The sequence below is a fragment of the Canis aureus genome, chromosome 6 (genome assembly GCF_053574225.1).
Source record: "Canis aureus isolate CA01 chromosome 6, VMU_Caureus_v.1.0, whole genome shotgun sequence".
NCBI classification, from domain to species: domain Eukaryota; kingdom Metazoa; phylum Chordata; class Mammalia; order Carnivora; family Canidae; genus Canis; species Canis aureus.
Window position 1 is genome coordinate 19804733 of NC_135616.1, and position 12320 is coordinate 19817052.

A 12320-nucleotide genomic window follows, 5' to 3' on the forward strand; every position below is an offset into this window, starting at 1 on the left:
CTGGGTGGCGCAGCGGTTTGGCGCCTGCCTTTGGCCCAGGGCGCGATCTTGGAGACCCGGGATCGAATCCCACGTCGGGCTCCCGGTGCATGGAGCCTGCTTCTCCCTCTGCCTATGTCTCTGCCTCTCTCTCTCTCTCTCTGTGACTATCATAAATAAATAAGAATTAAAAAAAAAAAAAAAGAGAACAGTAATATATTTGTAAATAGTATTCTAGAAAGCTGGAACTTCTAATTTATTCTAGAAAGCTGAAACTTCTAATTCATGTATTCTTACATAGTTCTTGTCCAGGTGGACCCCACTTTAGTCCCACTGGATATGAGACTAGAGCTCAGAAACTTACATTTTTAATAAATACCTCTGGTGATTTTTATTCAAACTTAGGATTGACCACCACTGAGTCTTTTTTCTACTAACTTTATATTTTGACAAATACCAAGTCTATGAAAAGTTGAAAAATATATATAGTACAATGAATGCCCAAATACAGTATATATTTTAGATTAGATTCACTAATTGTTAACACTTTGCTAATTTTTTTTCTATCTATTCTCTCTTAATCAATCAGTTTGAGACTAAATTACACTTCAAATATGTCATCTTAAAACAAAGACATCTTTCCTTATAACCATAATTTAATTGTCACACCTGGGATATTTAACATTGATACACATATATCATCAGATATACAATCCATAGTTCTGTTTCTTCAGTTGTCCCAGTAATGTCCTTTAGAGCTTTCTGGGGTTTTGTATCCAGAATCCAGTAAAGTATCACACATTGCAATTAGTTGTCACATCCCTTTGTTCCCCTTCAATTTAGAGGAGTTCTCATCTTTCTTTGTCTTTCATGAACTTGACATCTTTGAAGAGTATAGGATAATCATTTTGAAGAATGTCCTTCAACTTGGATTTGCTTTATTGCTTCCTGATGACTAGACCTAGGTTAAACAGTTTTGTTAAGATAATGTGTATGTGTTTGTCCGTTATTGGTAATGTTAGGTTTCATCATTTAGTGTGCTGTCCACTAGATTTCTCTACTGTAAGGGTTTTTCTTTTGTAATTAAATAATCTGAGGGTGATACTTTAAAACTAACCACTTTTTCTTATAGATAAGAATTTTTAACCAGCTTGTTGTCTACTACAATTAATTCAACAATCATAGATCCCTGTGTAATTTCTAGGTATAATAGAAATCATTAAACTTGGAGTTTAATTGTAATATTTCCTTTGTATTTTGAACTCAAAGTCTAATATAGACATCGTTTCTTAATATGATTGCTTCCACATAATCAGAATTTGAGATATCAACACTTTTATCTCCTAAATAATTTCAGGTTTCCGAAAATTAGTATTAGTGTTTGGCAGGAAATGTTTTCTACCCCACAGTTCTCTAAATCACCTTAATTTATTAAGTGTGATAAATGATGGGCTGGCTAATCTTTGTATTCTTAGTCCTTTTATAACTAGAAAGGCTGTTTTCTTCTGCTTCATAAATCCTATAGATGTTGAATAATTTTATAGGATGACTGATTTTTTTTAGCAAATGAAAAGATAACACATTAAGCTATCTTTTAAGCATTGCTGGAATCAATTGTTGCTGTGGAATGCACTCTTACATTTTTTAAATACATTAAGGAGCATGATGTGACAAAAGGCAATATTTAGCATTGACTTTGAATATACCTTGTCCCATCCCTTTTTCATATACGTAGATATTTGACTATTTAATCTTACATGTTATGGTAAGATTATCTATTTGGCTATAATAGGTATTTTTGTCATTAAAAAAAATCCTATAAGTTTCTCACTTATTTTATTCAACCCTATGTCACTTGTCAATGCCAGGTACCCCGAGAAATCTCAATTCTTAATGAAATTCTATTATTTAAGGAGTATTGGGATTTGTTTTCTTCCAAGAAGTGTTAGCTTAGAAAGTGCCTAAGTCTCTCTCAGGTCCTTGCCATTTGGTTGAGTTTCTTTCACCATGTTGATCTACTTAGTAAATGACTGGCTGGCAGTTGGGACACATTAACTGTCATTACCAGCCTTTGCCAAGCAGGAGGCCTGGGCCATTGCACTTGGCTGTGTCAGAGCCTAAGGAGCGTGCTGTTTCAAGGAACCATCACTTGGTGGTGATTAGCACCATCCATTGGTCCCATGTCCATGGCTACCAGCTACATCAAAGTCCATTAGCATTTTGCTGCCCCATTTAAGTGGTAGTTGCTGATGAAGTTCAATATAACCACTATTTATTAATCACTACCTATAGCAAAGCACAATGTTAAGCACCGTTGGAGGTAATAAAGTGCAATCCCTTTCTTCAAGCGAATTACAAACCAGTAAGGAAACAGGATGATTTTTTAAAATAGCACTATTACATCTCAGAGTCTCAGAAATGCCAGAAAGGAAAAAAGAAAGGGCACAAAAGGCTATGAAAATTTGAAGAAAGGATGAGAAAATTATCCACTAAATTGAGAGGTAGGAGCTATCCCTTTAGGTGTTCTGAGAATATGGGATTTTCTAAGGACACAAGATGATAGGAAGCCTTCCACTCTGAATTGCTGAGAGAATCATGACTTTCAAGCAGCAGAAAACACACCACAGTGGGGAGTTAGCCCCTCACCATATCAGGCATGTTATTTTTGTGGCTTTCCAAATCAAAATCATAAGATTTGGAGACAAACATTCATTCACTTCACTATTCAATACTTTTTATTAAATGGCAGCTATAACTCAGAGCGTGCCCTAGGACCAGGTATTGTAACAGCTAAGAAGACCATCTAGTTGGGTGGTGCAGACGAAGCAACAATTTCACTGCAGTTGTCTGTGTGTGCAGGTGAGATGTGCGTTCAGAAGAGGAATACCTCACCCACTCTGGAGGTTTTGAGGAGAGAGTCCCAGAAAGAGACATACCCAGACTTAAACCTAAAGCAGCAGTATTCCAGCCCAGGAAACAATAAACCCTTTCTGTCCCAAACACTGTACTCCTGTGTCACAAGACCATCCAACTGCAGATGTCTACCTTGAAAGAAAACTGTTTACCCTCTAGTAGGCACAATAACATAATCTTCACTTCGTATTATAATATTATTGATCCACAAGAATACAACATGCTCCTCAATTTAGAAGGCATTTATTTAGTACCATTTAGAGATATCAAATGCTCGTGCATATCAACCCTTGGTTAAATACAGTACACTAGTGATGGCCAGCTGGTCAAACTATTATGGATTTTATTTTAAATAAAGAGAGAATGAAATTACTTATGATCATCACGATTTGTAGGGCATTTGTTTAGGAATGAATTATGGACTATTGGTAAGAGAAAAAGATCAGAGGGGTCTGAGCACTTAATAAATACTGCAGTAGTGATCTGATTTTCAGTCTGATTTAAGAACTGTAAAGACAGTCTGGGCTTTGCTCGAGATGCAGCGGAAGCTCATTTTGGATGATCAGTGAAGTGAGGGAGGTTGAACATTCTCAGTGCAGCAGTTAAGTGATCTCGGCAGTACCAGAGAGAACCAAAGAGATTTGTTCTAGTTAAAGAAGTGAATGTTTGGCACTCCTTCTGTGGCACTCAGGGGTACATTTTTCTTCTTTGCTAATGTGAACTAAAAAATAAATTCATCACATTTGCTGAGGTTTCTACACAAGATATAATTGAAAGGGGCCAGGCAAAATTTCGTAAGGGCATCTGTGATGCTTGGTGTTTGAGAGCTCCTGTGTATCCGTATGAATTGCTCCCTTGCCCAACCCCATATGTGAAGTGGGGAGCACGATCAAATCTTGTCCTATTTCTCTGAGATCTTACTCTGTCATCAGCTCTTCACTCTCTCTTGTGTATCTTCAATCTCTTCCACTCCAGTGAAGCTTCCTCAACATTTAGACATTCTCACATCTTTGAAAATTTTTAAGTGTAATGGGGTATCTCCCAGCCATGCTTCTCCTGGCTTCTCCTTTTTGCTCTTCTTCTATTCATAGACACAATTCTTGACAAATAATCTAAACTGCCTTACCTTGCATCGGCCCCCAGTCTGGCTTCTGGTCCCACATTCTGTTCCATATGCTCAGAGACAGTGGTCACCGATGGCTAAAACTGATGGGCCCTTCTTGATGTTTGTCATTGACCTCTTGCTGGCATCTGACTTGTGACCACTCTTTTCTTCATAAATATCCTTCTTTAGCTTCTGAAATGTCTTCCTCAGCTCAAGTTCTTTCTGAGATCACTATTTCCCCCATCTAATGTCCCTTAAATATTGCTGCCATTAATCTTCTATCAGTTTTTTTCACAGCCTCAAATAACTTCTTTCCCCTGGGGAATCCCAAATCTATACTATCAGCATAGGATCATCTCTTGAGTATCATGCTTGTAATGCCATCTACCTGTGCACCAGTTCCACCTGAATGTCACATAAGCACTTCAAAACCTATATGGATGAAACCGAAACTATCATCTTTCATTCCTGATTCTCTCTACTGCTTAAAATTGATCAGCTTGCCTTTGGGGACTATTTTTTGTCTATCATTGACCTTTCTGCGCATTTTTTTTAAAAAACTTACCTATTCTACTTACTAAACTGTAAGTCATATAGGGAAAAGAGCTCTACCTTATTTGTTTTTGAATTCTCAGCAATGAGTAGTGCCATAATTATTTGGGAACTATAAATGAATGAGTGAAGTGAAGTAAGGCCCACTGCACAGCTCTATTTTTTTTGCACTGAAAAGAAGCATATCAGATCAGAGTCCCAACACATGGTTGGAGGTGCTTTTTGGCATAACTGCTCGGTGAAGTATCTCTTTTATTTCTCCTGGCAGCTCTCGAAACACTGCCATGTGCCACAGTGTTCTCTTTCCCAAGCAGGTACAGAATGCAATCCCAGGAGAACATATAAGGAAAGAAAATTGCCCATAAGAGTACAGCTATGAGGAATGAGTACATTTACAAAGGAAACGCAGAGCCATGCTCCAGGGAGAAGTACTAGGTCTTTCTTCTATTTTGATATTTAACATCCAGCAGACTGAAAGTATTCAGTCTGTAGTAATGGAAAACAGCCTTGAAAAATGTGAGAAGATTTTATCATTAAACCTTACAAATCATAAAAATCTCAAAGGAAATAAATTTAGTTGGAGAGGTAAAATTGCTATAGGGTAACATCAGGACTTTCAGCCTTCAAAAGTACATATGTGTCAGTATCCAAGGACCCCTTGGAGTTTCTAGCCCACATTAAAATAAAGAATTATGCAGAAGATTCTATGAAAACATAGAGGAGGGGCACCTCACTTGGTCTAAAGGAGTCAAGAGAGTTCTGCACGAGGAAGTAAAACCTAAGAAGAGCTTTAAAAATTAACTTTCCAACTGGATATTTAAGCAGAAGGAAGCACTTGCACAAAGGCACAGTGGGGTAAATCTGACATCTCATTTGGGGAACTATGCCAAGTTTGGCAAGACTGAAATGGGAGTGAGTGTATGGGAGGTGAGAGATGGCTGTGGAGATGTAGCAAGGAACAAAGCATGAACCTCTTGTCTACTGTGTTTGTAGTTTTGACAATCATGGTAGATGGGGAGCCATGGAAGTATTTTAAGTAGATAAGTGGCATGACCAGTTTTATATTTTAGAAAAATTCTGGAGCCAACATATTGGCTCCAGTGATGAATTTGAGAGGAATATGCCTAGAGACAGTGTGACAAGCAGGAAAACCGCTGCAATAACCAGATGAGAAGCCACATTAGAAGAAGTCAAAGGAACTGATTCAATAATAATGCAGGAAGTTGAATTCTAGAACCTAGTGCATTGTGGAGAAAAAGAAGGTTTCAGATAACTTCCAGGGATCTAGTTTCATTCAGTCATTCAAGATATATATCGAGTACTATGTCCCGGGCTCTGTCAATACAATAATAAACAAAACATAGCATTTCAGCTGAGATCTCAATGACAAAAAGTGCTAGCTGAGTAGAGTGGGCTAGGGGAATACTCTTTGAAGATGGACTAGCATGTGCAAAAGCCCAAAGGTAAGAAAGTATATCTTATTTATTGAGGAAGCTGCAAGAAAGACTGGGTACCATCATACTTCAAGAGAGGGACTATAGGAGGATAAGGAGGCTTATTGGTGATAAGCCTAAATTCGCACATGTTGAGATGGAGATGTCCATGGGACATCCAAATGGAAAGACTGGGTCCTAGAGCCATCCTCATTGTCTGGGCTGGATAGAGAAATAAATCTTAAAGATAAGGCAGTAGATAAAGCTGTGAGGGTGGTAAGATTTCCCAGGTATAGGGCAGAGAATGAGAAGAGAGAATACAAAGGATACAGTCCCAGGCAACACAACCATATTTAAGGGAGAGATGGAGGGAAAATGTCAAATGACACAGAATCAGGAGAAGAAAGAGGGATCAAGGGTAATCTAGAAATCAAGAGGGTTTTCAGGAAAGGGGATTCGACAGTCCTAGATGCAGCGGAGTGCTCTAGTAAAATAATGACAGAAAACCACCTATTGGACTTAGTGTTTATGAGATCATCAGTAACCTTTGTCAAGAGCACTTTCAGTGGAGTGGGAGCCATAGAAGCCAGGTTAGGAGTGGCTGATAGGTGAGCAATTGAAACGGTGAGTATAGATTACACTTTCAAGTAGCTTGATTGTGAAGAGCCAGAGAGATGGTAGCAACAAGATCACTGTATGGAATTGGGGGAAAAAAATCGGTCAAATTTTTGTACTGAAGGGAGAGGCATAAACACTTTTATCAGCTGAGGGGACGGAGCCAAGAGAGATGGAAGGTAAAGAGATGCACAATGACTCAGAGGAGACAAGGAGAGGTGAGATATACGTTATGTGGAGGATTCAGCTTGAATTTCAACATAGCTGGTCCTCCAGAGTTGGAAAGGAGAGGCGAAGGGTGGATGAAAGAAGCAGATAAAAAGGTAGATGGAATCCTAAAGAGTTGAGGGAATAGTTTGATGATAAGGTCATTTTCTCAGGGAGGGAGGGGATGGGATGTGGAGGCAAAGGAGTGTCCTTATCCCTTTCCCCTCTCACCTTTCTAACTCCAGCCATCACCAGACTGGGTACCTTTGTTTGGTCAAGATTCCAAATGAGTCACTTAGTAATCTGGGAATGGTCAAACGTTAGCTTGCCTGGAACACTGCAAGTAAACATAAAAGAATCCCTGAGGCTTCCAGAAGCTTAGTTTTTTTGTTTTTGATAGGTAACATTTAATCCAAATAGAGAAATAAATATTTACATGGAAAAGGACAATGGGATTTTTTTTTCACTAGGTATTATAGATATTTGTATTTCATGCATGGTAATTATATTCCAAAACTATAGAAGTGATCACAATTACGTGCAAAACATCAAGGATTTGAGAGTATGACAATTGGTCTCCTCCAGAATGAAACAATGGTACAATTTTAATTTAAGTTATTATGGGTTTAAATATGTAATAGTTAATGGATAGTCTGTCAAGCACTCAATAAAATACCTTATAACTTGTATGAATCATAATACACGCTATTTTTAAATCTACTTTAAGTAATGATCTGAGGACAAATTGTTCAAAGAATTGAGTTTTACTTTTCATGTTTGTTTTCAAGGTGCCCGCATTTGTTGCCCCCAAATGAGCAATCTTTTGGTTGATCTCCAACTGCCTGGAAATTCAAATGGTTCTTCTGAAGACTTGACACTGCCTCTAGTATCACTTAATATTTTTATGAGCATCTTAACTACAAAACTGAGAGAATTAAGCAATGAATGACACCAGGATGACCAGACTGCTGACATCCCAGAAGAACAGATTAAAATTACAAGTGACCGAGACCAATTACAGAAACGATCTACCCAAATCACAGAGAAGTTCAAGAGAAACTTCAATTAAAGTCATACACTCTAACCTGCTTTATTGCACCTCCTCTTTGTGAAGGAGAATGATAATCATCACTTTTAGGACTTATTGCCTGTGTATTTATTTGTGGATGTTGCTCATAGTCAGAGTGGATAATAGCGCACTACTGTGGAAAGCATGATCAAATATTCTGGTCAAAAATTTGAAGGGCATTCATTTATAGCAAAGCAAATCAGTAGGAAGATGGTTAAAATAGGATTAAATTTAGGGTGACTGGGTGGCTCAGTTGGTCAAGCAGCTGACTCTTGATTTCAACTCAGGTTACGATCTCAGGGATTGAGCCTTGCGATGGGCTCCATGCTCAGTGAGGAGTGGGCTTGAGAATTCTGTCTCCTTCTTCCTCTGCCCTTTTTCCCCAGCATGCTCTCCCTCTCTCCCACTCTCTCAAATAAAAATAAATAACTAAACAAACAAACAAATAAATAAATAATAAATCTTTAAAAAATAGGATTAAATTCAGCAAAGAGTGATAGAAAAATACTAGTAGCTCAAACAAAATAGAGTTTATTTCTCATTCAAATAGAATCTCAAAGTGAGTTGCCTGGTACTGGAATGGCAACTCTGTGATGATCAGAAACCCAGACTCCTCATGTCCTGCTGCTCCACCATCTTCAACACATACTTACCATTCCAGATGACCGCTCAACTTACACCACCAAGTCTGCATTCCAGCCAAAGAAAGAGAAAGGAACAGAATCACATGCCCTTCCTTTTACATTTTTTTGATGTGTTTGATTGATAAAATATATGTAACAAAATTTACCATTCTAACCATTTTATGTATACAGTTCAGTGGCATTAAGTATATTCACACTGTTCTGTAACCATCACCACCAGCCATTAACATAACTTTTTCGTGTTCCCAAACGTTTCTACCCATTCCTTAGCCAATGACTCTCCACTCTCCCTTCTCCCCTCAGCCCTTGGTAACCTCTATTCTACATTCTGTCTCTATTAATTGGACTACTTTAGGTAACTCGTGTAAGTGAAGTCACACAATATCTGTCCTTTGGTGACTGGCTTCTTTCACTTGGCATAATGTTTTCAAGGTTCATCCATGTTGTAGAATGTGTTAGAATTTCCTTCTCCTTTAAAGCTGAATAATATTCCATTTTTATGTACATGTCACAATTTGTTTATCCATTCATTTATCAAAGAACAGTTGGGTTGCTTCAATCTTTTGGTTACTATGAGTAATGCTGCTATAAACATGTGTAAAAAAATATGTTTTTGAGTCCCTGTTTTCAATTTCTTGGGCAATATATAATTATTACATATATCGTTATGTATGTTATATGTTATAGTATTATATATATTTGAGAATATACATATTATTATATAGTATCTAGAAGTAGAATTGGAATTGTTAGGTCATATGATAATTCTATATCTAATTTTTTGAAAAATTGGCACATGTTTTTTCATGGTGGCTGTACCATTTTACATTCCCATCAGTGATGCACAAGATTTCCGATATTTTCACATCTTTGCTAACACTTGTTATTTTCTGTTTTCTTTATTTTTTAATAATAGCCATTCTAATAGGTATGTTCTGGTATGTTATTGTGGTCTTAAATTGCATTTCCCTAATGATCAGTGATGTTAAACATCTTTTCATGTGCTTATTGGCCATTTATGTATCTTCTTTGGGTAGATGTTTATTTTAGTCTTTTGCCTAGTTTTTTAAATCAGGTTGTTTATTTTCTGTTGTCATTAGTTTTTGGAAGTTCTTTATATATTCTGGATATTAATCACTCTTTTAAAAATTTCTTAAAAGATTTTATTTATTTGAGATAAAAAGAGAGTGAAAGAGAGAGCATGAGCAGTGGGGGCAGAGGGAGAGGGAGAAGCAGGCTCCCCACTGAGCAGGGAGCCTGATGCGGGGCTTGATCCCAGGACCCTAGGATCATGACCTGGGTTGAAGGCAGACACTTAACTGACTACACCATCCAGGTTCCCCAGTCACTCTCTTTTTTAAAATGTTACTTTCTGGAAATCATGTAAGATATTTCTGTTTATATTTCTAGGGCTATAACTAGCTTTAAGTAAGTCTGGTAAATATAGCTATTTCAGGAGGCCATGCACCTAGCTAAAAATCAGGGGTTTTATCATTCTGGAAGAAGACAAGAACAGATGTGGTGAGTGAGTAGTCTCTGCTGAAAAATTTACATTCAGGGTTTCCTTTTAACTAGGGGCTTTGTCTACAGAACTATTTGCTAAATAAGAGAATATTAGTTTCTTCCTTACAACCAATGTCTTAGACTGATTTCCTATAACTCTGGGATTATTATGTTTTCCTTCTGAATTTTGCCCTCTGTTTATCTTAAAATATATTATATTCTTAATATATATTATATATTATATTATTATATACTATGTTGTTATATTATATATTATGTACCAAATTATTATATTATATTATATACTATATTATTATAATTGTATTATATATTTATGTTTTATATATTGTATATACATACAAAAATACATCCTATACCATATGTTATATATGAATGTCTATATTTTTTACATTATTCTTTTTATATTTTAAAACATCGTTGTATAAATAGACAAATAAGGTCACCTAGTATAGGTCTCTTCTGCATTAATAACCTATTTATTATTCCTCTCAAGTTAATATATAGCTGATATTACTCTAAGATTTAATTGATTTTTCTTTAATTCTATCTGAATCCCTAAATGTCCAGAACTTTTTAAAAAATTGCATTGGGGTGTAATTGACATATAACATGTCAGTTTCAGGTATACAACATTTGATATTTTTATAATTGCAAAATCATCCCCAGAAGAAGTGTAGTTAACATCTGTCATGATACATAGTAACAAAACTCTTTTTTCTTGTGATGAGGACTTTTAAGATTTAATCTTTTAGCAAATGTCATATATGCAATATAGAACTTTTTCCCATTGTGTCAGAGTTCCAGAGAATTTAGACATGCAGTGTCCAAGTTTTTGCAAAAGTATTTTTTCTCATGACCTATTGCCTCCCTACCTTGCAATGACAAGGTATTCATGCAGCTTGGCCATTTGAGTAAAGAAGTAGCATGTTTACAAATAATACCACAAGATGCATATTTTGAACCATGAGTACTGGATCAGCATTCAGGAGAGTGAAAAAAAAAAGCTTAAGGATTTATCAATAGTAATAACCATTATTATTATTGATAAAGATTTTTCAAAATTTAATGTATTTACTATCTTTAACCCATCAATGAAGGAGTAATGCTAAGGGATCAGGGATGCCACTGACAAGGAACCTATGTTTACTCTACTCTGGCATGTTCAAGATATGTTTGGAAGGCCAGGTCTCTCCTGGGAAAGAGCTCAGCCCAAAGGAATAAGTTTGGTCTAGGGCAGTGTGGGCTTGTCTCCAAAGTAAATAGTGATTTTTTTTTAAGCTTTTATTTGCCCATTCATGAAAGACACAGAGAGAGAGAGAGAGACACAGGCAGAGGGAGAAGCAGGCTCGCAACAGAGACTCCGATGCGGAACTTGATCCCAGGACTCCAGGATCACAAAGGCAGATGCTCAACCACTGAGCCACCCAGGTGCCCCAGAAAGAGTGATTCTTATGAGAACTTCCTGTTTTATCCTGGACTAATGTCTGAACTCTGTGATGATAAAGTACTACTAACAAAATAAAAATAAAAAATAAAAATCTAAAGAGCCATTCACTAAAATAAGATGTTGGGTTAGAATGGCCTGACTGCCTACCTCTATCAGATCATGACCAGAGCCTTCTATTTGGGGTGACAGTTGGAACCAACTGAGGCAAAAAAGGGACCCAGGGCCAGAGCAGTAGGTAGGACCATCCCACATGTGTGGCAGAGAAATCTCAGGAAGGGAGGAAAATGTTGAGCATTACATACAAGTTGAGGGCTAGCTCATCAGGGATCTTATGACACCAAAAATGCCCAAAAGGAGAAGGGGAAACAGATGAGGCTTGGGTCCTAGAATGATAGGTGTGGGGTCCAGAGATGTACCCTGATATTAGTCTCACCGTGGCGCACAGGCATCTCAAGCAGTGTGGCCCAGGAGTCAGTGGCTCACAAGCAGGTGATCCCTCGGAAAGGGAGCTGGGGGAGAAGAGAGAAGAGACATGAGTCACTTGCATTTGAATAAAGATCCTTTAAAGACGAAGATATTAATCCTATTTATTTTCAAAATTCAAATGGTGTTTTACCATGTGAAAACAGGACTTCGCTGGAGGATTTCACTCCTTTCGCAAATCTGAGATGTCTGGCTAGAAAAGAACATGTGAACCGTGTTTCATTTTACTGACCACAGGTTTACGTCATTTATCGACAACAACAACAACAAAATATCTTGTAAAAAAATTAAACTAGCAGAAACATATAAGCTGTCTTAAAATAGAAAACCTGGTGGCAGAAGTACCCTC

General features: G+C 37.2%; 1 protein-coding gene and 1 long non-coding RNA gene across 7 annotated transcripts in view; one reads left to right on the forward strand and one right to left on the reverse strand.

Annotated features, from left to right (window-relative positions):
- The window catches only part of LOC144315591 (uncharacterized), a 63819-nt gene extending 55733 nt beyond the window's left edge, over positions 1-8086 (forward strand). For 2 of the 6 annotated variants that reach the window (XM_077900335.1, XM_077900336.1), the window contains one exon: positions 7593-8081. In XM_077900335.1, the coding sequence (XP_077756461.1) occupies positions 7593-7635 (43 nt within the window). In that variant the 3' untranslated portion in view covers positions 7636-8081. Of the gene's footprint in view, positions 1-7592 lie in introns of all 6 variants that reach the window. The other 4 variants (XR_013381322.1, XR_013381321.1, XR_013381320.1 and 1 more) reach the window with 4 other exon arrangements.
- A 332-nt stretch (positions 8087-8418) lies between these two features.
- LOC144315142 (uncharacterized) overlaps positions 8419-12320 on the reverse strand; it is a 174464-nt gene continuing 170562 nt past the window's right edge. Inside the window, exons 6-7 of the long non-coding RNA XR_013380918.1 lie at positions 11922-11997; positions 8419-8561 (exon numbers count right to left, since the gene is read on the reverse strand). This is a non-coding gene — a long non-coding RNA (uncharacterized LOC144315142). The remainder of the gene's footprint in view (positions 8562-11921; positions 11998-12320) is intronic.